General features: G+C 36.7%; 1 protein-coding gene and 1 pseudogene across 2 annotated transcripts in view; one reads left to right on the top strand and one right to left on the bottom strand.

Moving 5' to 3' along the window:
- TBC1D31 (TBC1 domain family member 31) overlaps positions 1-24278 on the bottom strand; it is a 46020-nt gene that overhangs the window by 6000 nt on the left and 15742 nt on the right. The window contains exons 6-19 of one of the 2 annotated variants that reach the window (XM_016131192.2): positions 23128-23287; positions 21030-21230; positions 19241-19417; positions 17780-17859; positions 17342-17488; positions 15999-16132; positions 14094-14227; positions 13605-13784; positions 12418-12650; positions 12000-12152; positions 10848-10983; positions 8470-8562; positions 3567-3707; positions 2313-2507 (exon numbers count right to left, since the gene is read on the bottom strand). In XM_016131192.2, coding sequence (XP_015986678.2) covers positions 2313-2507; positions 3567-3707; positions 8470-8562; positions 10848-10983; positions 12000-12152; positions 12418-12650; positions 13605-13784; positions 14094-14227; positions 15999-16132; positions 17342-17488; positions 17780-17859; positions 19241-19417; positions 21030-21230; positions 23128-23287 — 2164 coding nt within the window. Of the gene's footprint in view, positions 1-2312; positions 2508-3566; positions 3708-8469; positions 8563-10847; positions 10984-11999; positions 12153-12417; positions 12651-13604; positions 13785-14093; positions 14228-15998; positions 16133-17341; positions 17489-17779; positions 17860-19240; positions 19418-21029; positions 21231-23127; positions 23288-24278 lie in introns of those variants that run through there. The other variant, XM_036232991.1, reaches the window with a different exon arrangement.
- Positions 17536-17654, top strand: LOC118612088 (annotated as a pseudogene).

Here is a 24278-nt window from a genome sequence, read left to right as displayed (position 1 = left end):
AATGAATTCTTCTTTCTGCCATTTTATTGCGAAATAATTGGCATATGTCACTGTGTAAGTTTAAGGCATACAGCATAATGGTTCGATTTACATATATTATGAAATGATTACAACAGGTTTAACTTCCATCTTCTCATATACAGACAATAAAAAGAGAAGAAAAAAAGGAAAAATTGTGTTCCTTGTGATGAGAACTCTAAGGATTTACTCTCTTAACAACTTTCCTGTCTCTCACAAGCAGTGTTAGCTATGGTCGTCAAGTTATGTGGAATGAATTCTCTGTCCAGCTCTGGTATGCGTAATGAAACCTACTTTCATGGATGGGCCTAGAGGTTATTATGCTAAGTGAAAGAAGCCAGACAGAGAAAGATAAATACCATATGATTTCACACATAAGTGGAATCTAAGGAACAAAAAAGAACAAACTAATCAAAAATACAAATATAGAAGACAATCTGGTGACAGCCAGAGGGCAGAGGGTTAGGAGCTGGGAGAATGGGGTGAAGGGTTAAAGAAGTACATATTAGTAGTTGATCGTTGGTCACAGGGACGGGGAGCACGGCAGAGGGAATGCAGTTAGCATTACTGTACTGGCTAGGTGGAGAGCCAGAGGGGAGAAAGGGCAATTGGGGGATCATTTTATAAACTATATACATGTCTAACCAATGTACTGTATACTTGAAACTAATAAAATTAAAAAACAAAACAAAGCAAAAAATCCAAAAAACAAAAACCTACTTTCTTCTTCCTAAAGTAAAAATATAATAGTCTTAAAACTAGCTCGAGGGGTAACTAAAATAATCAATTTAAAATACTATATAACTCCTAAAGCTTGGCAAAGTTCTAGAGATGCTACAGCTTTTATATGCAAACACACATAATATTTTTACGTTATAGAAAAACCAATGAATTAAATGTGCATTAAATAACATAAACTTTGAAGAATCATTAGGGCCGGGGGGGACACAGATCCATGCCTTTCCTGTTACTGATGAGGAAGCAGTCTGAGTGACCCTCCAAGGCCACACAGTAGTCGAGCTAGCTTTAGAACCCAGGACACTAGACTCCAAGGGGAATCTCTGCATGACGTGGAAAGCCCTCACGATTCTCAGTCTACTGGCAAAAATACCATTTTACCCAACGGAGACTAGCACCTCATTTTACACGGTCTAGCCCTAGTGCGAGCAATCCTCACCTTGAAGATGTGGGCTTCCGCCACGATTTTCCTGAGAGAACAGCCTAAGTGATTTGGGCATCACTGTCACCCCTCCGTGTCCTTGAACGAAAGGGTTATAATAGGGCCTCATAGCCCTGGGACGGGGTAGGAGGAAAATGAGACTGGAATGGTGACTTGAAGGAAATGCATTAGGAAAAGCTTTCAGAAGAGACGTGATGATATAGCAGCAGAAAGAGGAATGAACTCAAGCCAGTTACCTCGCTCCTGATCTCCCTAGCCCGTCAGTGCCCTCAGGGAAGGCCACTGTGTCTGCAATATGTACAGAGCACAGTCCCAGAGCTGCTCAGGGAGGATAAACCATAAGAAAGGAATGTGTGATACATACTCTTGTCTCCTCGAAACCCATTTACTGATTCTTCTTTAGGAAGAGAATTCAATTTTATTTGGGATGATAATGTTTCCTGCTAAAAATACTACATTTCCAACATCCTTTGCAGACAAATGTGGCTAGAAATGTGATATGGGACTTCTGGAAAGGAGTTCAAAAGGAATCGTCTAAACTGGGAGGTGGAACCTTTTGCACCTCTGCCCTACTTTCTTCCTGCGGAACGGAATGTTTATGTGATGGCTGAAACGCCAGTTATCATGGACGGTAAAGTATCCTTGAGAATGAAAGACACGGACCCGGAAGTACTACAGTTTCCTGATGACCTTGGAGTCAGATACCACCTGGTCTGCCTACCTCCAGACTTCTTTCATGTGAAAAAGGCAAACTTCTATTTTGCTTATAGTCACTGTTATTTTGGTTTTTGTTACTAGCAACTACACATAATTCTTAACTACAAAATCTTTTATGTTCTAAGTATAGAGAATTTGGTAAACATTATGCAATCAGCCAGAACAAAGCCAGGAAGCTGAGAAGTTGAGACATACGAATGTAAATGAGAAAGATGCTTAGTCATTTTTAGGTAACATCAACACTAGGCTTCTTCTCTGAGCAATATCTATTAAAATTAGATCATCTTTATGATATATTCCAACAAAAAATTATTTGGTTTGGTGCCTTTGTCATTTGGTTCTGTAATATTTCAAAATTTAAATGATTAATCGCAAGAAGTTTAAAACACATTTTTACCTTATTAGCTTCCTCCTCCATCATTGCATTTAATACTTCTATTTCTTTCCTTCTGTTTTTCCGAAGGATTTTGGCCATTTCCTGGTAACGTTCGTGTCGTTGTAGATCATCAGATCTTTGTTTATGTAAAGCTTGAATTTGCCAGTCAGTATTTAGACATGCTTGTTCAGCTTTTGCCAAGTTCTCTTCAATTAACTAAGAAAAATTGTAAATTTCAGAAATAAGGTCACACTATATATAATTATGATTGACCCTCTTAATGTCTCCACGTGTCTAGGGCAGCTGTTCATAACCCTGGGTGCATATTGCAATCATCTCAGAGTGTTTAGAACAAGCTGACGTCCAGACTCCACCACAAACCAATCGATCCAACCTCTGGGGCGGCTGGAGAGTGGCACTTTTAGGAAGCCCTTCACGTGATCTGAATGAACAGCCATGGCTGAGAACATCTGTGTTAAGGGACAGGTGGGATTAAACAATTTCCACATTCAACCCTTTGGAAAGGAGTCGTAAGAGCCCATTCGTACAGGCTAGAAAAGTCTTTAAGGACAAAGAAACAGGTGGGATATTCCGGGGGCATCAGCCACGGAACTGCTGCAGCGCTGGATGTGGGGAACTCTTACCCTGGTCCTGCTCCTGGACCAAGGCCAGGCCCTGCCACAGACCCACTTAACATGCTGGTCAAGGGATGACAGAAAAAGCTCTTTCTTGAAGGTCTCAGATCCTATTTCATTCATTTAAGGCAGAATTTCTCCAATAAGCCTGGGAATTTTTCTCAAAGATTCATAATGTACCATATCCTCAAATTTGGCATGAAAAAAACCTAACTGTAACACAGTATTTCTAATTCTTGTCATCTCTCATTTTATTGAATAAAAGTTATTAGTATTTTAGAGACTACACTTTGAAAATGCTGGCTTATATGCCAGACAGAAGCCTGATATTTAAAACTAATTTACTCAGGGGCAATTTCTGAGACTTAACACAGTAAGATACTACACTTTATAAAGTTACTATTTCCTTTGTGTTTTCTTCTAAGTCTTAAAATTCTCAAAAAGGATAAAAGACACACGTGTGTGGCTGTCAATGAAGTAAGTAACCTATAAATAAATAATGAGAGATTCTAGGGACTATGAGAACCGAAGCGAAGAAATGAATCGACTCAACTTCATCGTTTAATTTTGAATTCCTTCTTTTAAAAGAAGACAGATGGAAATTTCCCCCTATGGTACACTGAATTTACCATAGTTTTACCTTCTGAGTTTTTTGGTTCTGAGTTTCATCTGTTTCTAACAGTCTATGAAATGCGTGTTCTTCAAGATCCACTTTTCGTCTATAGGCGTCTGCATCTTCTCTCATTTCCTTTGCAACAGCTTCTTGATTTCTAGTAAAATTCTGTTAAAAAAAAATTGCTGGTCTATATAATAATGCTAGAACACAAAAATGACTTTTCTTCCCCCCCCCAGAATACTAATATGCACACAAATAAAAACTGTAAATCATCTAATTTTCGAAGTATAAAAATCAAACATCAGTGATGTCAGTGAAAATAAGAATAAGAATCTGAAAATTCTCTCCATAAAACAATGAGAACCCTGGCAAAACCAACTTTTTCAGAACTCTGGAAATTAACTGAAGGCTTGCAGCAATCTGGGGGTAGGGGGCATTTATTCATAAAATGGCCGAATCCTGGTAAAGGTCAGCCAGCTTTACGGCATTTTTAACCTGCATTATTCCTGTCCTACCCCACCCTTAAGGTCTGCATTAGTCTTGACCATCAGTAGCCTGGCAGCCAATGGAGGGGCAAAATGGAGTTGGTGCTTCTTCAAAATCCTGTTCCTAGAGAACTGTCAAATCATCTAGTAGTTCTGGAGGACTCTGCTCCCAAGACTGTCTTTCTCTGACCTGACTCAGAACTTCCCTACTTCCAAACGCCTTTTCTCTGGGGATATTTGCTAAAAACAATTGGAGGAAACCATTGAATATATTGGTTGCCTGAGGCAGTAGATCCAGAACAAACAATAAGCTAATCGTAAAGTTTTATGGAGAAAGCTGGGGAATTAGATGTCTACAGGGGTCTCTGAAAAACTCCCATAGATTCCTAGAGCTCTGGAAGGCCATATGTACAGCTGTGCACATGCTAAGGGCTTGTGTATGGCTGTGCACATGCTAGGGGCTGTCTGAATGCCTAGACTTGAGAGAATATCCATAACTCTCAACTGCGGTGAAATGAGGTTTTGCAACATCGAGTGTTGAAGGCATGCCCTGGGAGTATGCACACAGAACCCTTGGCAAAGACTAGAGGTTGAAGGCATCTAAGGAAATCTCTGTCCAGTCACTAGGCTACCTGAATAGAGACTTCAGTGGCTACACATGACAGAGACTAGAGATTTTACAGAATTAATTCAGCAAAGTCACTAAGCAAAGAAACAACCAAAAACCCTTGGGAAGGAGAAGAATCTGATTTGTTGTATTATGTTATTTAAAATGTCTAGTTTTTACCAAAATATTATATGACATATTAAAAACCAAGAAAATATGGCTCAAGAAAACACTTTGAATAGACGTTAACCACACGATCGCCAAAGAAGATATAAAAATGGCCAATAAATACATGACATTATAAGTCATTAGGGAAATGCAGATCAAAACCATTTCACACCCACTAGTACGGCTATAATCAAAAGGACAGGCAGTAACAATTGCTCACGAGAATGTAGAGAAATTGGGAGTCTATACTCCTGGGTACATATCTAAGAGAAATGAAAATATATGTCTAAACGAAAAGCTGCATGTAAACCTTCAGAGTAGCACTACTCGTGAGAGCCAAAAAATGAAAACCACCCAAATATCCGCCAACTGAGGAATGGATATTGTCCATGCATACAATGGAATATTTGGTATACAGCCAAAAAATAAAAAAGCACTCACTCAAGCTACAACATGGATGAACCTTGAAAACATCATGCTCCATGAAAGAAACTAGTCACAAAAGACCACGTGTTGTATGATTTCATTTATATGAAATGTCCAGAATAGGCAAATCCATAGAGACACAGAGTAAACCAGTAGTTGGCAAGGGCAAGGGAGTGGGGCGTGCCAGGGGGCACAGCGCTTGGGGGGCACATAGCGAACAGTATTCACGAAGACTTAAAGTTAAAGAGGAAAAATGCCAACTGCACGTACCAAAGGATCTCACTCATCCTTACTGATGATGCCAGCAGTTATTTCCTATTTACTGCCAAAGTGAGCACCAGGAGCTATTTCCTGAGGGATTTTTTTCTGCTTTTCTAACTAGCTACTGGGGGCCTAATTACATTTATAACTAGTTAAAAATAAAAGTGTTTTCAGTTATATGTAGAGCTAATATATGTGTGAAGGAGTTTATTGCCAAAAATTGTAAACCACTTAAATATCCAAGAAAAGAAAAAAGGTTAACTTATGGTTCATCATTAGTCACTACAAATGACAACCGGGAAGCTATGTAGCCATTCAGAAAAAGGATTTTATTAAGTGAAAAAGAAAAATAGAATACGGAATTTTAGCTACGCCATAAAGAGGTAAAACAATGCACGTGTAGAGATTAAGGAGGAAAATGATGGAAATCTAAACAGGGTAGAGAGATGAAGACAGGGTGGTGGCTTGAAGGAGCAGATGGGGAAAGAAGCCGTCAATTCATTTTGTAAAATGACAGCATTTTAGGCCAACGGGGAAGGAGGAAACTAATAACTACGCAGGGCCACGCATCAGACGCGGTGCGGTAAAGGGTTACCACGGTAGCCTGGGTTACACGAATCCTGCACATTCCAAAGAAAAGATGAACCCTTGATTAGCTAAGCCCTTGGAATATCCTGCCTGATAAGCATGTCTCTGTATAGATGGGGCCTTGGGCCATGCCTGATAGCTTATGCTTATGCCAACAGTGAGATTTATGGCGGGGGCCCTGGGCCACACTATATCACTATGACTTCTGTCCATAAGTAATGAAGGTCAGCCACACGCTGACCTTGCCCACAGGATCAAGCCCCAGTCAAACCCTGGACAACAAGGCTCAGGTGAGCTTGCCTGCTTGGCAATACTCTCTCTATATGTGTTGTCATACATCATCGCCGGCAAAATTAAGTGCTATTTGTATGACTCCACTGGGAGAGGACGACTGATCCCTACTGGACTCCATCCTATGTGCCTTTAACCTTTGCTGAGTTTAATCTGTAATCCTTCCACTGTAATAAACCATAACCAAGAGTTGAACAGTTTTCTGAGTTCTGTGGGTCTTTCCAGCAAATCATTGAACATGACAGTAGTCTTGGGGACTCCTGACACAGAAATTTACATTATTAACTCATTTAACCCTAAGAGCAATCTTTGCAAAGCTGGTACTATGCCATGGAGAAGGATCATGTGCGTGAGAGACAGAGACAAAGCCAGGGACAGAGAGACAAAAAATCCTGGATCATAGGTCGTTTGTGCTTATTTGTGCTTACTTTTATTCTTTTGTTAAAAAAATTTGTTTTCAAAGTAGGTACATTTGGAACATTGAGCTCATATTTCCAAGAGAGGTAATCTCAATATTGTTTGTTTCCTGGGTTATCATTTATTTAGAAACAGATGAATTTAATCAACCTAATGTAAGATACATTTGGCAGATGAAGTGTTAATGAATCACTATTGTTATTTTGAAAAAAGCAGCATAACTGTATCTAACTGACCAGGTAAAAGTTTATGACTTTGTAAGTTAGTTTTATTTAACAGGTTAAATCTTCTCTAACTATTGGTTTGCTTAAATAAATACTTCCTTCGAAAGACAGCAAAAATAATATGATAAATGGAAAGAAAAAGCATCATTTCTGTGGCATTCCTGCCAGAAGTGCATAGTATGTGGAAACAATAGACAAATGTTGAGGGACAGTCTACAAAATATCTGGCTTATATGCTGCAAAAATATTAATATCATAAAAAACAGACTCAGGAATGGTTCCAATCTACAGGAGACTAAAGACACATGACAACTGAAAAAAAGAATTATCTTAGATTTTCTTTTGCTCTAAAGGATGTTTTCAGGACAGCTGGTCATATATGAATAAGGTTCACGCAACAGATATGTTAATTTGGATAACTATAATCTGGTTATGTAATGAGGATTCCTTGGTTTTAGTAAATATAAATGAAGTATTTAGGGACAAAGGGGCATCATGCCTACAACTTAAACAGTTCGGAAAAATGTGTATGTATAGATAGAAAGAGAAAGATAATTCAAATTTAGCAAAATGTTATAGTATTAGAAAATATAAAAAAAAAATTGGAAATTCTTAGTATTTTTTTTTTTTTTTGCAAATTTTCTGTGAATTCTGAAATCATATTTCCTAGTGCCACACCCCTCTCTCTTCCCCCAAAGAAAAGACAGTAAAAAGTAAACTAAAGCTTAATCCAAATGAATTGCATCTATCAAAGTTAGAGGAGGCTTAGTCAAAGCTTAAATCCCTGGCTCAATACTTAAAAAGTATTGTAGGTATGAATGAATGCTGTGTGTTTAAATCTTATTTAACATGAATAACGATCAACCACATGTATGTTACCTGTTAGGTGTTTGCAGTTGCCACTAATTTCAAACTCAAAATCTTACTTTAGGAGAGCTGAACGAAGTGAAAACTTAAGGTTTTGACATTTAATAAATGAGTAACGAAATGCTTTTCCTAATTTTCCAGTGTCTTGGAAATCAAATTACGCCCACTAAGTAGATACTTGATAATTTGATTCTAGAAAATTCAAATTTAAAGTACTTTACCACTCTCGCCTGATTTACCTTATAAGGTCCTTGCGAAGCACTGGGAAAATTTTATAGTCACTATGACACAGATATAGGAAAACTGAGCAAGTTGGTAGAAGATTCTGAGGCAAAATCTGGGGCTTACCTCTGGTGCTTCAGATTAAACTAAGTTCTAAGAGAAACATGAATTAAAGAATTACAACAAACTGTGCACATTCAGACATTTTGACTACCTTACAATCCTGGGTGACACTACTTTTTTTTTGCTTAAATAAACAAATAAAATGAACATTAAATAACTATGAATAAATACAGTCGAAAAAGAGTCTGTACAAACTCTACTTTTCTTATATTGAAAATAGCCTTATAATGAAAATAGCTGATTTTTACCTTCTCATAAAGTCTTTTTTGTGATTCGAGTTCCAGATGTCTCATTTCTAGGTCTTTAACTGTACTAGCAATTTCTTGATCTCTCATATATACCTGTGGCCAAACAACAAACTGTGAATACCAAAAAAAATTTACAAAATAATTTTTGTTTTTAGTAGATTCAGTAATCTTGTCATCTAAACAACCCTAAATAACAGATATGGGGTTTTTGAAACCAGAGTAATTGACGATACGTTAATATTCACTGTGGAATCTAGGAATAATATCTGAGTTAAAGTTAAGCTTAATTTTCTAAAAAATAAAGCGCAATTACCATATGCTCATCTACCCAGACTAGGAGGACAGATGGCGGTTCTTACCACGTTACATTAGCCAATATTATGAGTTAGAAACACTTGAGCAATTTAAATTTGTGGTAGATAAAAATACAGAATGTTAATTTTCTTAAATATAACATTTATTTGATTAAACTTCTGTACTTATAGAACCGTGGTTTGGCAAGTGGTAACTCCATGTTTAACCTGTATTTGCCCTGCTTGGACTTGGTTAATTTAAAGTTCACCTTTCTGCAAAATCTGATTACTTGCATTCATAAGGCAGAGTGTTAGATATTGTAAAGGTAAGACACATTATCAAATATCTTTGAGAGGAGAATCAAAGAGTAAAAACGACAATATGGTGGGACGTGTATCCATGGAGCCAAAAAATCAACGAACTGGCCACCAGTTCAAATTGAGAAGGTTACTGGGAAAGCAGCTGGCTCGAAGGTGCGGGGATACTTGAGTTTACACAGCAAGAGCAGTAATAATGCTGATAGGTGGAAGAGAGGTCTGGCATGGCCAATGCGTTTAGGAATTTCAATTACAGAAGCCCTTTTACTTATTCCTTTCAGGCATACAAACAGCCATGTGCCAGAGCAAACACAGGTCACCTTTACTTGCTGCTAACAGATGTCTGCAGCCACCTGTATGTGTCACTTTGGACTCAAACAGTCTTTCCTGCTGGTGCCTGAACTGTGAGCAGAGAAACTTCTGCACGCAGCTCAGCAGCATCAGGGCTCACTGTCAGAACAGGGGCGTGGAAGAACAGGAGGCCGGAAGGGTAGGAAGAGGCCGGATCACTCCACTGAAAGGACTTCACAGGATTCTCTGACCAAAAAATTACCTTCCACTCTCTCAAAGGGTTTAAAATAGAGGTCAGAATTCTAACCTGTATTACTTTTGGAGAAGATCACATACTTTTCTAGAATAATGAATTATCAACCTAATTTACTAGATGAGAGAATTTAAAAAATCATTAATTTAAAAAACCAATTTAAAATTAATGGGTTTTAAACAAAAAAGTATTATCTCATGCTATAAAGGCAAAATAATTTCTAATACATATAAATTAAAAATACTTTAAAAATATTTAGGATTTTACCAAATGTAGTTTTGAAACTCTGTAAATTATTCTATAAAGTCAATGCAATCCTAATAAAAATTCCAATAGGATGGAGGGGAGATGAGATTTCAGAGGAAAAGTGATAAAATTTTCAAAGTCTATTTGAAATGATGAACATTTGAAAATACGGAGGCAAACTCTGAAGAGGCAGATGAATAGTGGCAGTTAGGCCCACCAGCTAACAAATATTACAAAGCTGCCACTGAACAGTGTGCTTGGGAACAGACAAAGCAATGGGGACTCTTATACACGTAGAACAGCTTAAGTGGGTTCTTTTTTGGAGGATAATTTGGCATACCTTCGGATTTAGTCAACAAAGGTATGTGTGCAAATACTCAAAGGTTTGTACACAGAATGTACACACACCCTAGCACTGTTTTGTATTGCAAAACATGGTAAGCAACGTAGATGTCCAACAGGGAAAGCAATGTAGATGTCCAACAGGGAAGGATTAGCTAAATAAACTACGACAATTCATACAGTGGGGTACTATACAAACGTCTATAACTATTTTTTAAAATAGTTATCTTTTGGGATGAAATAAGAGAAGAGTAAAGAAGGTCTATTTTTAACTCCATATTATCTTATAATGGAAAATTTTTTATATTGCCCATGTATAAACTGTTATATTAAAGAAGAGTATTTCCCCCACCTCACAATTAACTAAGTGGTTAATTAATACTTCTATTTTAAGAGAAATAGTCATCAGGGACGCTAGTCAATTTGACTAATTTTCCTGGTATTTCTAAAATATTTAACCATTAATGAAATAAAAAAGAAAGTAAGAAAAGCTGAAGGAAAAAGTAAAATTAAAAGGGCTATTACTTAGCATTCATTGTGAACTCTAGGAGTAATATCTAACTTGAAGGTGCTCGTTACATTTAAATGAGAATAAGTGGAGATAATATATGAGTACTAAGGTAAGAATAATAAACCTTTCTCTCAATTTCATCATTCAGCCTTCTTAGTTCCATTTCACGACGATCTTGCTGAAACTTCAGAAAACGCCTTCTTGCAGCATCTTGTAAGTGTATTTCCTTTACCTTTAGCTCCCTTTTCACAGCAGCTAGTCTTAAATACAAAACACATCAAGAGGAACAAATAAAAACACTGCCCAATATAGATTTAAATGGAAAAACATGTTTCACGACAATAAAAGGCCTGCCAATCTATTTTGGTCTACCTCCCTAATTTTATTAGTGCCGTTGTGACAAAACTGTATTTATACTATATAAATAAAGATGCCCAATTACAAAATAAGCCTACATTTATAAAAACGACAAGTGATCCATATGCAATTGGCTCTCCTTTTCATATTGAAAAGTTCTTACAGGTCCACTACGCAGACCATCTCAATATAATTGATATCCTTTACCCGAAGGAAGAAGGCCAAAAAAATGCTCCAATGTTACCAAAGATGACGTATGCTCATTCTCTTAGAATTTTAGTAAAAGGCTAGTGGGTCAGTTCAGTAATTCATTTTAACTTGCATCAGGAATGTTTCAGAAAGTACCACTCAAACATAAGAATCAATAAACACATATAGAAGTGAGTTTACCAACAATTAGGCTAGTATCAATGGTCGTCTCTTAATCTTAATTAATTTAAACATTTTACCTTATCAACTTACTTTTGAATAAGCATTTAATACTTCTTCCCCTGTCCTCCAAAGTATAAAATGCATAATGAGATCACCGTTTTATGTTTCAATTTTCAGGTCACACAGATATGTTTAAAACACAATTTAAAAGTGATTTATTCTGCACTATATTACAAAGCATTTTGCCCACTGTAGAATAATGTTTCTAACAATGTCCTCCAGGGTGCCTTAGATCTTGTATTACTTTCGAATAATCAGTGCGCAGTTATATCATATTCAGCACAGCTTTAGAATTAAATTCTAGTATCTTTCAATTTTTTGAAAAGTTGTATATACACAGATTTCTTTTTAATAACTTAAATATTTGCTTACTGGAAATACTGCACCTGAGTAATACTATATATAGTTTTGTTCCTATAATGAAAATTTGAAGAAAGTAAAAAGTCAACTAACTCACAGGTCCAGACCTTTTCAGACTAAAACACACCTCTGTCTTTGCTGTATCACCCTCGCCTCCTCCTCTAAGAGCATTTCTCGCCTTGTTTCTTCAGCTTTCTGGAGCAGTTCTTGTTTTTGAATCCAAGCTTCATCTTCAACTTTCTGCTGGTCTACTTCAGCTTGCATAGACTCAACTGTCTGCCTTAAGTAGATACGACTTATTATTATATGACAATGCAAACAAGAAAACGAGTAATTTAAATCCAAGAATAACCAAAGCACAAAATGTATACCCAATTAATAGAATTGTTCTACTTTTTAATGTAAGAATTAAATATCTTTAAAGATATTTTTAGCCTTCGAACTCTGATTTTACACAAATACTTAACATGTATCTTTCATAAACAAATTTCTGGTTTATATTTAAACAGATTGTTTCTTTCGTAGAACAACTATTCCATGATTACCTCTCTCTCAAGTAATCCAATTCATCATTCCTAATTCTTTCTCGTTCCTGTGTTTGATAGTCCACAATAAACTTTGGATATTGGTTAAATATTGGATATTGTCCTTTTGTCAGGGCTACAAAAACATCGAGCATGCTGTCCGGATGGATATCCGAAGGCGTGGTATCCATGAGATGATAAACTTCTCGAATTACAACACTTATATCCAGGTTATTCCGATGGTGAAAAAAATACTGAAAGAAAACTTTGTGTGTAAATCAAGATTCACCTAACAAAGCAAATTAAGATAGAATTAAAACAGGAGTTTAAAAATATAAATGTGAATTTATCTTTGAGAGGATTTTTTTTTCAAATTCACTGAAGTTTTTCTTAACCCCAATTTTAAAATGATTCAATTTCATATTGTCGAAATGTAAAAAAAAATTTCACAACCTTATTATAAACTTTTGAGATAATCCTTTTTAAATTTTAACTCAAGATGAAGGCTTCATGTATAATAGGAGAAGAATTCTCTAACAATTGAACACAATCTTCTACCTGGAGTTTTTCCCTTCAAAATCTGAAATAAATTCAAAATAAATTAGCCTTTGAAAATAAATTAGCTTGATTTAAAAAAATATCTGAAATGTATCCACGTTATCTTGTTCTATGTGTGTATCTTGTGAACATGAAGAATGGATAAAGTTTAATTTGACAGGAACCACGAAATAAGTAACAAACAAAAAACACCCAACTTAATTCATCCTACCACAAGAATCTCTCCTTTTAAAAACCTCCTCTAAGGCTTGCCTCCAGTCACTTCCCTGCCAAATCTCAAAATTCTCATAGTAACCATTCTGCATATGGATAAGCACCCTGATTATCACAGACCAGATGGGTCACCGATAAGATCAGGCACGGAATAAACGACTACCAACTGTTAAACGTTCTTTATATAGGCAAAAAGCACAAAACTCCAATATTGTGATTCCTTTCTGAAGCTATGATTTTAAGATTAACAGTCGGCTGTAACTGCCTATCACGTTGTCTACCGAGGAAGGCGCGAATGGGGTACCACTTGCTTTCGCTTGTCTTCTTATGTCCTAGCATCTGTACCTCACGTGTGATGGGTACTCCCCAAGTAAGTGAACCTTTCAATTGAACTAAATGAAATCTGAGAACCACGACCTAAGAACAAGGAAGCTTACCTCGAAATCATCTTTAAAGTTACAGTTGAGCAGAGGAGCCCGAGAACATATGTTGTAGGCTACGACGGTCATCAGGAGGAACGAAGGACGGTTGGAAAAGACATTGTCGAATAATTTTAGCCACTCCTCCCTTGTCAGCACTTCTGAGAACACGGTTTCAAGAAGAGGCCACGCATACAGCTGAAATAAATAAGAAAAAAGTTATTAGTTTCCTAGGGAAAAATTGTAACAGCCGTCGCGAATACTGTCTTGTGTTTGGTTTAGCTATTATATTAAAAATGTAATTATGAAAAGAACTACCTTAATTTGGACCCTTCTTTATAGACTTTCAGGAAAGCAGTTTAATGAGGAAAAAGAATGAAATACTGTTAAAAACACAATTGTATTTTTTTTATTATAGTCTTTCAAGAAAATATTGTTTGTTTATATCAGAACTAATGTTAGCTTCCAAAATAAGTCATGCTATTCTAAAAACCTGATACTTCTTACCTGGGAAGTTATATCATGATGTATGAAGTGTTGTAGCAGTTCCTTGTCGTGAAATGCCAAAACATTTTCTATCATACCAAGAATATTGATAGGAGGATTAGGAAAATATTCAAACCAGTGTTGACACCAATTGACTATGAAGAAAAAAATGGAAAATTTACCTTTACCTTTCTGTGTTACCAAAGGACTTTGCAATTCTTAAATGCATCCACTCTTCATGTCCTGCACGTGCCCATTAATCAAGGAAAAATATAACTCTTTAAATTCTAGATAACACTTTAAAATTCAATCATGTTCGTACAGTATTTTAGGCTATAGAAACTTGCCAATTTCTTCAGAGCAGTCAACAAGAACAAACAATTAAACAAACAAACCTGCCCAAAGCATTCCTGATTCTGGATATAGGGCATTTTGCTGTTGTTATTTTTTTTCCTTTAAAACTCAGCATTATTGGGAGGGCAAACTAGTACAACCCTTTTGGAGAATCAGTTAGATTATTCATATCTTATGACTTAATACTACCAATTCTGGGAATCTATGCAAAAGAAATTATTATAAATATTTGTGTGAGAAGGTCATTATAATATTGTTACTTTTAATAGGTAAAAATTAGAGACAACCTAAATGTCCAATAGATTACACTACTGCATGCACATTATGGAATATTACAGTCAATAAAATGTTTACAAAGTTTATAAAAATAAAGGAAATGTATATAACATATTAAATAATAGTATAATTACAAAAGTAAAAAACAGCTTAACAGTGTAAAAAAATTAGGAAAAAAATGCAGAAGTCTGGCAATTGGTGACTTATACATATAAGATGAAATATTACATTATGCAGGCAATAAATTATGTTTTTCAAGAATATTTAACGATTTAGGGAAAATGCTCATATGAAATTCTCTGATATATTATCAAAGATTTTTCTCTGGGGAAAAGAAATTCTGGCAAATTTTCTTTTTTTGGGGGGTATATTCTCCTATATTTTCTCCAATCATCAGTAAAAATTTATTAAAGCAAATACAGTATAATAAAAGAAACAAAAAATGTAAAGAGAAATAAAATATTCACAATATGCATGCTTGGATCTTTTTATTTCCCTTTTTCAGAATTTTATTGTTATAATCGAGTGCTTGTCTCCTTTCTCCTTTGTACAAGAAAAACATTTCAAGTAATTTAAAAAGACGTATAAAATTGGTTATTTTTATTAAACCAATCTATAATTTGAATCCAGTTTATTGACTGTTTAACTGACCTGATTTTACTAACTGAACAAAATGATTCACATTTCAGCATAAAGGATGCTGACTGGCAATAAACACAATGGCTGGGAAATACAGGCTAAAGCCTGCGTGGGTCAAATCCTTGTTCTGCGTTTAAGCTCACCTCGGAAACGTAAGGTCTCTGTAACTCAGCTTCCTCACCTATAGAAGGGGTTAATAATAACATCTACCTCCTGGGATTGTCATAAAGATTGAATGAATTAATAAAGGCCAAACACTAAGAATGGTACTTGGCACACAGAAAGTTCTCAACAAATGTCAGCTGTGGGTGATGAGAATGAGGGCAGCAGCCAGCACTCGCCACGATAGGTAGGCGCTGTGCGCCAAATGCTTTAATACGCACTACGACTCTATGCATAATAACCGACTTTCAGTAAGTGAAGCATCTGCTTCCTTCTTACTACCAAAATCTGGCCTGTAACAGCATCTTCTAAAACGCAACTCTCCAAATTTTCTTGTAAATAAAAAGGTTTATGTGTATATGTTCAAACTCTGTTTTAAGCTCTACATCTGATTGTTTTGCACTAGAATTGTTAAATGTCGCAAGGCTACAAAGACAGTAGGAAAATATACAAGAATGAACTCTTGGTTTCATCACTTAATGCTTATTTACTTACTTATGAGAGTAGCGACAACTTCAAAACAGATGAGTTGGTTGTTCTGGAATAGTTTTACAAATGGAAAGGCTAAGAGTGGAAGATATGGTGTGTCACTAAAGATGGCAGACCAGTGAGCTAATGCAGATAGTGTTCTGTAAATAAAATAAGGAAATAAAGACAGGAAAACAGTTTATTATTAAAACTTATTTGAATAAATAGTACATTTACATGAAAAAAAATTCAATGTAGAAGGTATATTTGATGAAAATTCTACCTTCTAGACCTATTGTCTAGCTCACCTCCCCAGAACCACTGTTGAAAGTGTAAATTCTTTTTTAAAAAATGACAAATGGTGGTATATTATAAACATTGTTCTGTACCTTGCATTTTTCACTTAATAGTATCTTGGAAAGAGTTTACATGAGTATATGGAAAGCATCTTTACTATATTTTACAGGTGCAAGATAATTTTGTATAGATTATTATGCCAGCACTTCATATATTAAAAAAAATCAGTCTTTTATTTATCATGTTTTGCATATATTTTCTTAGTTTTACATAAGTCTGTTTTGGAAATTTTCTTACATGTATAGACTTTTTTCTATTTAAATATTTATTTATCGAGATTTTTGTTCATATTGGTCTCTTCTGGTTTTGTCATGCTTAGAAGAAATATGTCATGCATTACTCTGGGATTATAATTCTCCTATATTTATTTCTAATACTTTTAAGGTTTCCTTTCTTTTTTTAAAAAAGCATTTTGTTTTGAAATAATTTTAAGCTTACAAAAGTAGAGAATTCTCAACAATAGTAGAGAGTTCCTCTATACCTTTCACTCAAATTGCTCTCATGTTAACATCACGTATAAATGTAGTACAATTATCAACACCAAGAAATTAACCTCAGTACAAGGCTATTAACTAAATTACAGACTTCTTTCAGATTTTACCATTTTTTCCACTAATGTCATTTTTATGTGTGTCATTTTTTTTCATTTCACCAATCCAGGATGAAACATAGCATTTATTTGTTATACCACTCCAGTTTCTTCCATGAGTTCCTCAGTCTCTTATCTTTTATGACATTGACATTTTTGAGGAATACCACATAGTTATTTTACAGATTATCCCTCAATCTGGGTTTGTCTGATGTTTTCTCATGATTAGACTGAGGTAATAAATCTTTGGCAAAAATACCACAAAAGTGATATGCAACATATTGATGTTTTATCACTGGTGATTTTAAATTTGAGTTCTTGGTTAAAGCAATATCTGCTGAGTTTCTCTACTATAAAATTATTATTTTCTCATTTATGATAAATATTTTGGGAGATACACATTGCTGCAATATACTGAACATACCTCTGTAACACTCTGAGTAGTTTCCTACTTTTGATAGGGTATTTCTTCTGAAGGTTGAGAAATGCCACATGAATACCCTTATCTATTAGGCTACTAAATGCAGTATGATTTTCAGGCAGTTGTAGCAGAGAGCGCCAGATGAACATTCTGAAATGAAAAACCAAGAAAAACGTGGGAAGTAAAACTGATTTAAAGTCTACGGCCATGCCACCCTGAACAAGCCCGATCCCATCTGATCCCGGAAGCTAAGCAGGGCCGGGCTTGGTTAGTACCTGGATGAGAGAACACTTAGGAAGACCAGGTGCCGTTGGCGTAAAAAATGAAAAAATAAAAAATAAAGGACTGTAAGCTGACAAGGTCCTTGCAATCTGTGAGGTCAACCAAAGGTTGCCTTGCCTAAAAACAAACTGATTTAACATAAATGAATTTAAACTATACCTGTATTTTGTTGGATATTCACCATAACCTTTTAATAAGATTTGTAAACGCTTTTTGTTTAAGCCATCTGACAATTCATTCTGTAAAGAAAAAAATACCAGTAAGTGACATAATCATAAAACTGAAAAGGTACAGCGGCTTTTCAACTGCAGAACACAACACAAGAAGAAATCTTTTTACATCTTTGATGTGCCCTCCCTGACCCCCCAGATTTATTCAGATGTAGTTCTGCTATTAGTATCTTATGGGGTTTTAAAAATGAATACATGGATACTCATATCCTGCTTAAATCAAATGGACATCCAAGTATGTAGTCCTTGTAGCTTGCTTTTTATATTTCACATACTATAATTATTTCCCTTTTCTTCTAAATGTTCCTATATTTCTAGTATATAGTTCTACTATATTTATATGATTAGTTACCTACTAATCATATAAATATAGTATTTTGGTTGTTTCTAAGTTTTTTTTGAGTGAATCTCTCTCACACACACACACATGATAACAGATCATCTCAAACAAGGCAAAAAGGCCAACTGGTACAACACTCTTTTTGAAGAATAATGTGGCTACTACTATCAAAATTTCTATGCACACACTCTGACTTAAAAATTCTACTTCTATAGATACGCTTGTGCTGATGTCCAAAGGTAATTGCACAAAGATATCCACCGCATCACACTTAACGATACAACCTAAATGCCAGCCAGCACAGTACTAGTCAGATAAACGAAGGTATATCCAGAAATGCAATACTATGCAAATAAATATTTTACAAATGTTGTAGCACTATATGCGCTAACATAAACAGGTATTCAATCTCTTATGTGATAAAAGTAAATTTTAGAACAGTGGTAAAGTGTGGTTACTTTGATGTAGATATACACGTTTATACAAGCGCAGAAAACGTCTAAAAGGATATCGACGACAGCTAACAATGGTTACCTCTGGGGAGTGAGAGAAAGAGCAGGCCAGGGAACAGGAAGGAGGAAACGTATGCTTTTATTTTTCCTCTTTATAACCTCCTACACCAGCACTGTCTAACAGATAACGTGAGCCACGAATGATGGCTTCTAATGATAATCAACATAAAGATATTAATTGATTAGTTTACATTCTTGTGTCATACTAAGTTTTCAATATCTGACATGCATTTCGCAGATGCAGTACATCTCAGCATAGACTAGCCACGTCTCGGGTACTCACTAACCACGTGTGGCCAGTGGCCAGCATACTGGATAGTGCAATTCTATACTGTTTTGACATTCAAAAAACCATAAACATGTATTAATTTTGTATTACAAAGTTTAAGGGGGATATTATAATTTCAGTTACAACTTTCTTCTCTTCCTACGACTCTCCTCTAATTCCTAAGAGGGGGAAGAGTGATGATGGCCTAGAAAGCAGGAGACTTGTTTACAGCAGTCACAACAAACGACTTTAATTATAACATGTTCTTACCTCTTTATTTTCAGACTTGCCAGTCAGGTCTTGTTTCACTATTCTAGTTTGTGTTTGGTTTTCCCTGGATTTTGCTGGCCGCTGTACTCTTCTTGATGTTACTTTCATCTTAAGATCCCCAGAAGTCGGTTTACTCTTAGGCAAATCTTCAATCACTTTCACTAAAGGAGGAGGTGGCTGAATGGAAAAAAAAAAAAAAAAAATCCAGTGGCTATCCTTGGAAAATAAACCTGTTAACATATGCTTTCCAAAACTTGTTTCAGTCAACATAAAAATGTGTCTTAATATATTAATCTTCAGGTTAAAAAGTAAATAAAATGTCCAGTGTTTCCTTGTTGACTAACAATTCAAAGCACGTTTCTCCCAAATTCCTTTGAAGACAATAAAGATATATGATGAACAACAACAAATAGAATTTAATTATTTTATGAAGGTCGGCCTCGAGTCAGAGAATACCAATCCATTTCTGCACTTACACGACAAACAAGTATGATACTCTGCAGCAGACGAGGCACAGTTAGACATACGGCCCTCTAAATGCTGGGAGAAGCACCTTAATATTCTTTGGGCTCAAGCAAAATCATGCCGAGGGAAACCACCAGATGACTTTGCTCTGGAAGCCAGGCTCCTGCCTGCCTCTCTGTCCTCAGTTACATAGAGATGGCTGCTAGTCCTTTACTGCCTCAAAGGCCTAAGAGACAGTTCAGAGAGCATGGCTAAGATTCCAAAACCTCATTTTTATGGGGCCGATCAAACAGAGAAATACACTTCAACGACTTCAATTTACTTAATGCAAAATGATCCACTGAAACATTTTCTCCATGAATAATACTCCCTTTGAAATCAAAGGCTCTTCCTTGTTCAAAGGAAATGAGCAGATAAGGTATCTCAGGCTTTGTAAGTTCTAAATATGACTAAAGTACAATGACTTCCACAAGGTATTTAAATGTTTGAGACCATTATTGCTGAATGTTCCCATAAGGAGTAATTAGCCCCAAATCAAAGACGAAGTGAATGTGTGATTAAAAAAAATTTTTTTGAAATCAAAGTGCCAATTCCTTTCATATGAGGACAAGGAACAAGGAACACCCCACATGTCCAAATGAAACATTCCATGTTTCCATGCTTTAGTGTGATAAAAAGGTGCAAGAGTCTGGACTTAATGCAATGGGCAAAAGGAAGGAATCCACTAAAGTAGCATGATTTTAGGACTGATAATGAAAATATTACTTTAGAAAAATGCTACGTAAAAGATGGATGGATGGGCCGGGGCAGGCACTGAGGGCTCTGAGTTTTGTACACCTGTTTAAAGTACTGTTATTCAACGGTGGTTAACGAGAACGAACAGGAGGAGGAGGATGGCTAACCTGAATGGAGGATGGGCAGCACAGGCACAGAGAGTTCAGACTTACGAAACGACGTGACTTCGCATTGACCGGCCTTGGGAAATAAAGGAACGAGAGCAGTCACAGTGCCCCAAGGTTTCTGGCCCACGAGACAGAAACGGAAAGGCTGGAACCGAAGGCCTCTTTTGGGAAGGTTGGGAGGGGCGCCTCGAACGGGATAGGGACACCGAACAGATGCCCTTGGGGAAGACAGGAATGTAAGCAAGGAGGATAAATGGGAAAAATCGAGTCTGGGGATGTGACATTGGGAGGAAGAGCAAAAAAATATATATCCGGAAAAATGGGTAAGGTCCAAGGAATTAGGTCTTACCATAAAGATTTTATTTTTAATGGAACGACATTTAAATTTTAAAAAATTTGACGTTATTTACTTGAGAGCATACCTTATTTATTTCTTGTGTTAAAGCCTGAACTGAATATATGTTCAGACTTCCATTTTCCATAATAGATGCAATGTACCGTCCATGTGGGCTAATTACCGATGAGCTAATTCCTTCATCAAGGCTCCCGATTTCAAAGAGAAGTTTACAAGTCTGTATATTGATAAATCTCATTATACCATCTTGACTTAGCACTCCGAGAACCTAAGAGTAGAGAAAAAAATGAGTTCCTAAAAACACATTTAAAAATCAAATGTCTCAGTCAAACTACACACACACATACACACATAAGTACGTATGTATCTATATGTGTGTATTTATATATGTATTTTTTTTTGAGGAGAGGACAGTCAGGGGAGATTATATACACAAAGAGCTGTTATGTATTTTGAAATCCCTAATTATGGCCCACGGAGGTATGCCCTGTTCTGGTCTGGATAAACCTGGCTTTAACCAGAATAAGCAAGGAGCCCATCCTGGGGTACTATGGGAAGTCACCTAAGACTCCCCCATTCCCACAGGCAGGCCACACCTCCAGCAATCCCTACTAAGGGAACGGAGATGATCAGACAATTTCTTAACTTTGACCTCCACACCGGCTGTCAGAAGCAGGGTGGGTGGAGGGTCTGTCTCCCTTCTGCATTCCGAGGGGATGATCAGAATTAACATCCATCCCGCTGCCCCGACACACCTGCGCCTCGGTGAGCCTCCCCACTGTCTATCCGCTTTTGGTGTTGTAACCAACGTGTGTGGAGCGGAGAAAGTCTGTGAGGGGAAGATTAGTGAAAGGATAAGAGGAAAGCTAGTCTTTAAAGGTGAAAAAATAAATTTTAACTCATAATTTGCAAAAATTAAAAACATGTACTAAAAACGATTAAACAAGCAAAGCCCTCTGCTGCCTTGTCTATGCAGAGATTTTTCTTTCAGAGCCGGTGGCTGCTAACCAGTGCCACCGTGTGATTGCTTGAAACTCTGATGTCACTTGTATGAAAGACTGCAGTCTGGGGGTAGTTGGAGGCGGTTCGAATGTGACAAGCGAAAAAGCTCATTCTTCCGTTAATCAGGTCGTAGGAAATCCCCTCATCTACAGCTGATGTGACCCTCTCTGAAGGGCAATTTGGCAAGATCTGTCAAAATTACAGATGCAGACAACCCTGATAACCGCTGTTTCAATTCCTACAGGCAGGATGTGCACAGAGCTATTCAGTGCAGCATTATTTGTAAGAGAAAAGGATTAAAAACAGGTTAAGTGCCCAAGAATGAAGTTCTATAGTGATATCGAACTATCTTCAAGGTAAATTAAGTGAAAAAAGCAAGGTGCAAAGCTGCATAAAAAGGTGGGAAAAACATAAGACTATACGTAACAACAGTGGTTTGGAGAGTGAATAACTGGGCAAATGGGGAGAAGTAAGAGATTTTACTGTAAGCCTTTTATATTTTATATTTTCAACCATGAGAATATGTTACCTATTGATAAAACACACACATATGTATATAATTCATGAAAGTAAAAGATCCCAAATAATCCATTTAAAATAAAAAAGCTAGGGTCTGACTATATTCAACTCTTAAAAATAAAAAAGGTGTGTGGGGGTGAGGGAGGGGGGAGAAGCACTTTGCAAGCTAAGGTAAGATACAAAGAAAGCATGTTTCACAGGAGTGGGGCAATCAGCCAGTTAGAGCAGACAAAACACAGTACGACAAAGTGAGAAAATTTTAGTCCTTGTCCACCTTTAATCCCTACAGTTAAAAGCGTGTTGAGAAGTCATTAGATGTTTCTGTGCTTTACTATCGTAATTTGTAGAATGCTCAAAGAATTTTTTAACAATCAAATAAAAAATAATGTGCTCAAGCATCCTGTAAACCATGGAGTACGGCGCAAATTTAAAGTATACTGATTTTAGAAAAAGGGCACATTGTCAGTAACAGACAGTACCTAAAATTTAAAATTCTTTTTCAATTTTAGCCTCTTCACAACAATATACGAGCAATTTTAAATCCCTTTAACAATCAGGGTACCAGTTAAACGAGAGAGCCATTATAGTGCAGAAACTGATGTGACTCCTCAATGAGTAGAACGTCCTGCAGTTACAGCACTAACCTGATTAGAACCAGCATCAAAACTATCGGGCAGAAATTCTAGATGGCGCACGGCTCGAACCTGAGTAGGCATCTGGATAATTCTGAAGAGCTGCTTGGCTTCCAAGCACCACAGATGAAGGTGATTTGATTTGCCCCCGGAGGCCAGGATTCGGCCATCTCTACGCAACAGAAAGGTGGGAAGTTAAGACCAGACGAATTGTTTATAGCAGCACTGTCCAATAGAATCTAGTATGAAGATGGAAATGTCCCATATCTTGGCGTCCAGTATGGTCACTACCAGCTACATGTGACTGAATACTTAAATGGGGCTAGTGCTTCCGAGGAAATTATTTCTTAATTTCATTTAATTTTTATTAAATGGTCCCACGCACCCAGTAATAACCACATATCTATTGTGCTAAGAAACAAGCTTAACAGATATTTGTTTGATGACTTGATTGGGGGTTTCTGAGTACATTTAGATTTTATAGTATAATCTCAAAGTCACCACTATCCAACTTTCTATATTTCACACATGATTCTGCTAAACTGGAACAGCATTGCTGTTTGAAAAACTAAAAAGCGTAAACTTTTTTCCTGCTCAGAGAAAGCTACTTTATGTTTGTAAGGTACAGAAAGAATACGCTGTATTGACTTGCAAGGTTATTTACTGTTCATTCCTTCACCAGACTTGTACAGTGTCCACTATAAGCCAGGTTTCATTCTAGGTTCCAAGGACACAGTGATGAACAAGACACATAAGATCCCTGCACTCATGGGATTTTCGGTCTAAGGAAGGCAAATTAACAAATAAATGAACTTGACTCAGCTGACAAATTCTATAAAGAACTATAAAACGAGGTGGTGCAGAGCTGGGAAAGGAGAAAAGCCTTCTTCCTAAATCAAGAGAACAGGCCAGGCATGAGACGTGGAGCAAGAATCCCACGCCGGTCAGCGTTCCGGACTGGGCAGAACAAAAGCACCGAGAAAGGAATAGGGTAGGCGAGTTCTAAGGAAGAGTGAGAAGCCGCATTCACGAGTGGCAGGAACGGTATGAGGGGGAGGAAGTGAGAAGAGCAGAGAGAGAGGCCTGGGCCAGATGACGAAAGGCCTCGGGGGATATGGTGGGGGTCTTTGGATTACACTCTAAGGGCTGGGGAACGCCCGAAT

Source organism: Rousettus aegyptiacus, unplaced genomic scaffold, assembly GCF_014176215.1.
Source record: "Rousettus aegyptiacus isolate mRouAeg1 unplaced genomic scaffold, mRouAeg1.p scaffold_m13_p_15, whole genome shotgun sequence".
NCBI lineage: Eukaryota > Metazoa > Chordata > Mammalia > Chiroptera > Pteropodidae > Rousettus > Rousettus aegyptiacus.
This window is presented reverse-complemented; position numbering and strand designations above follow the sequence as displayed.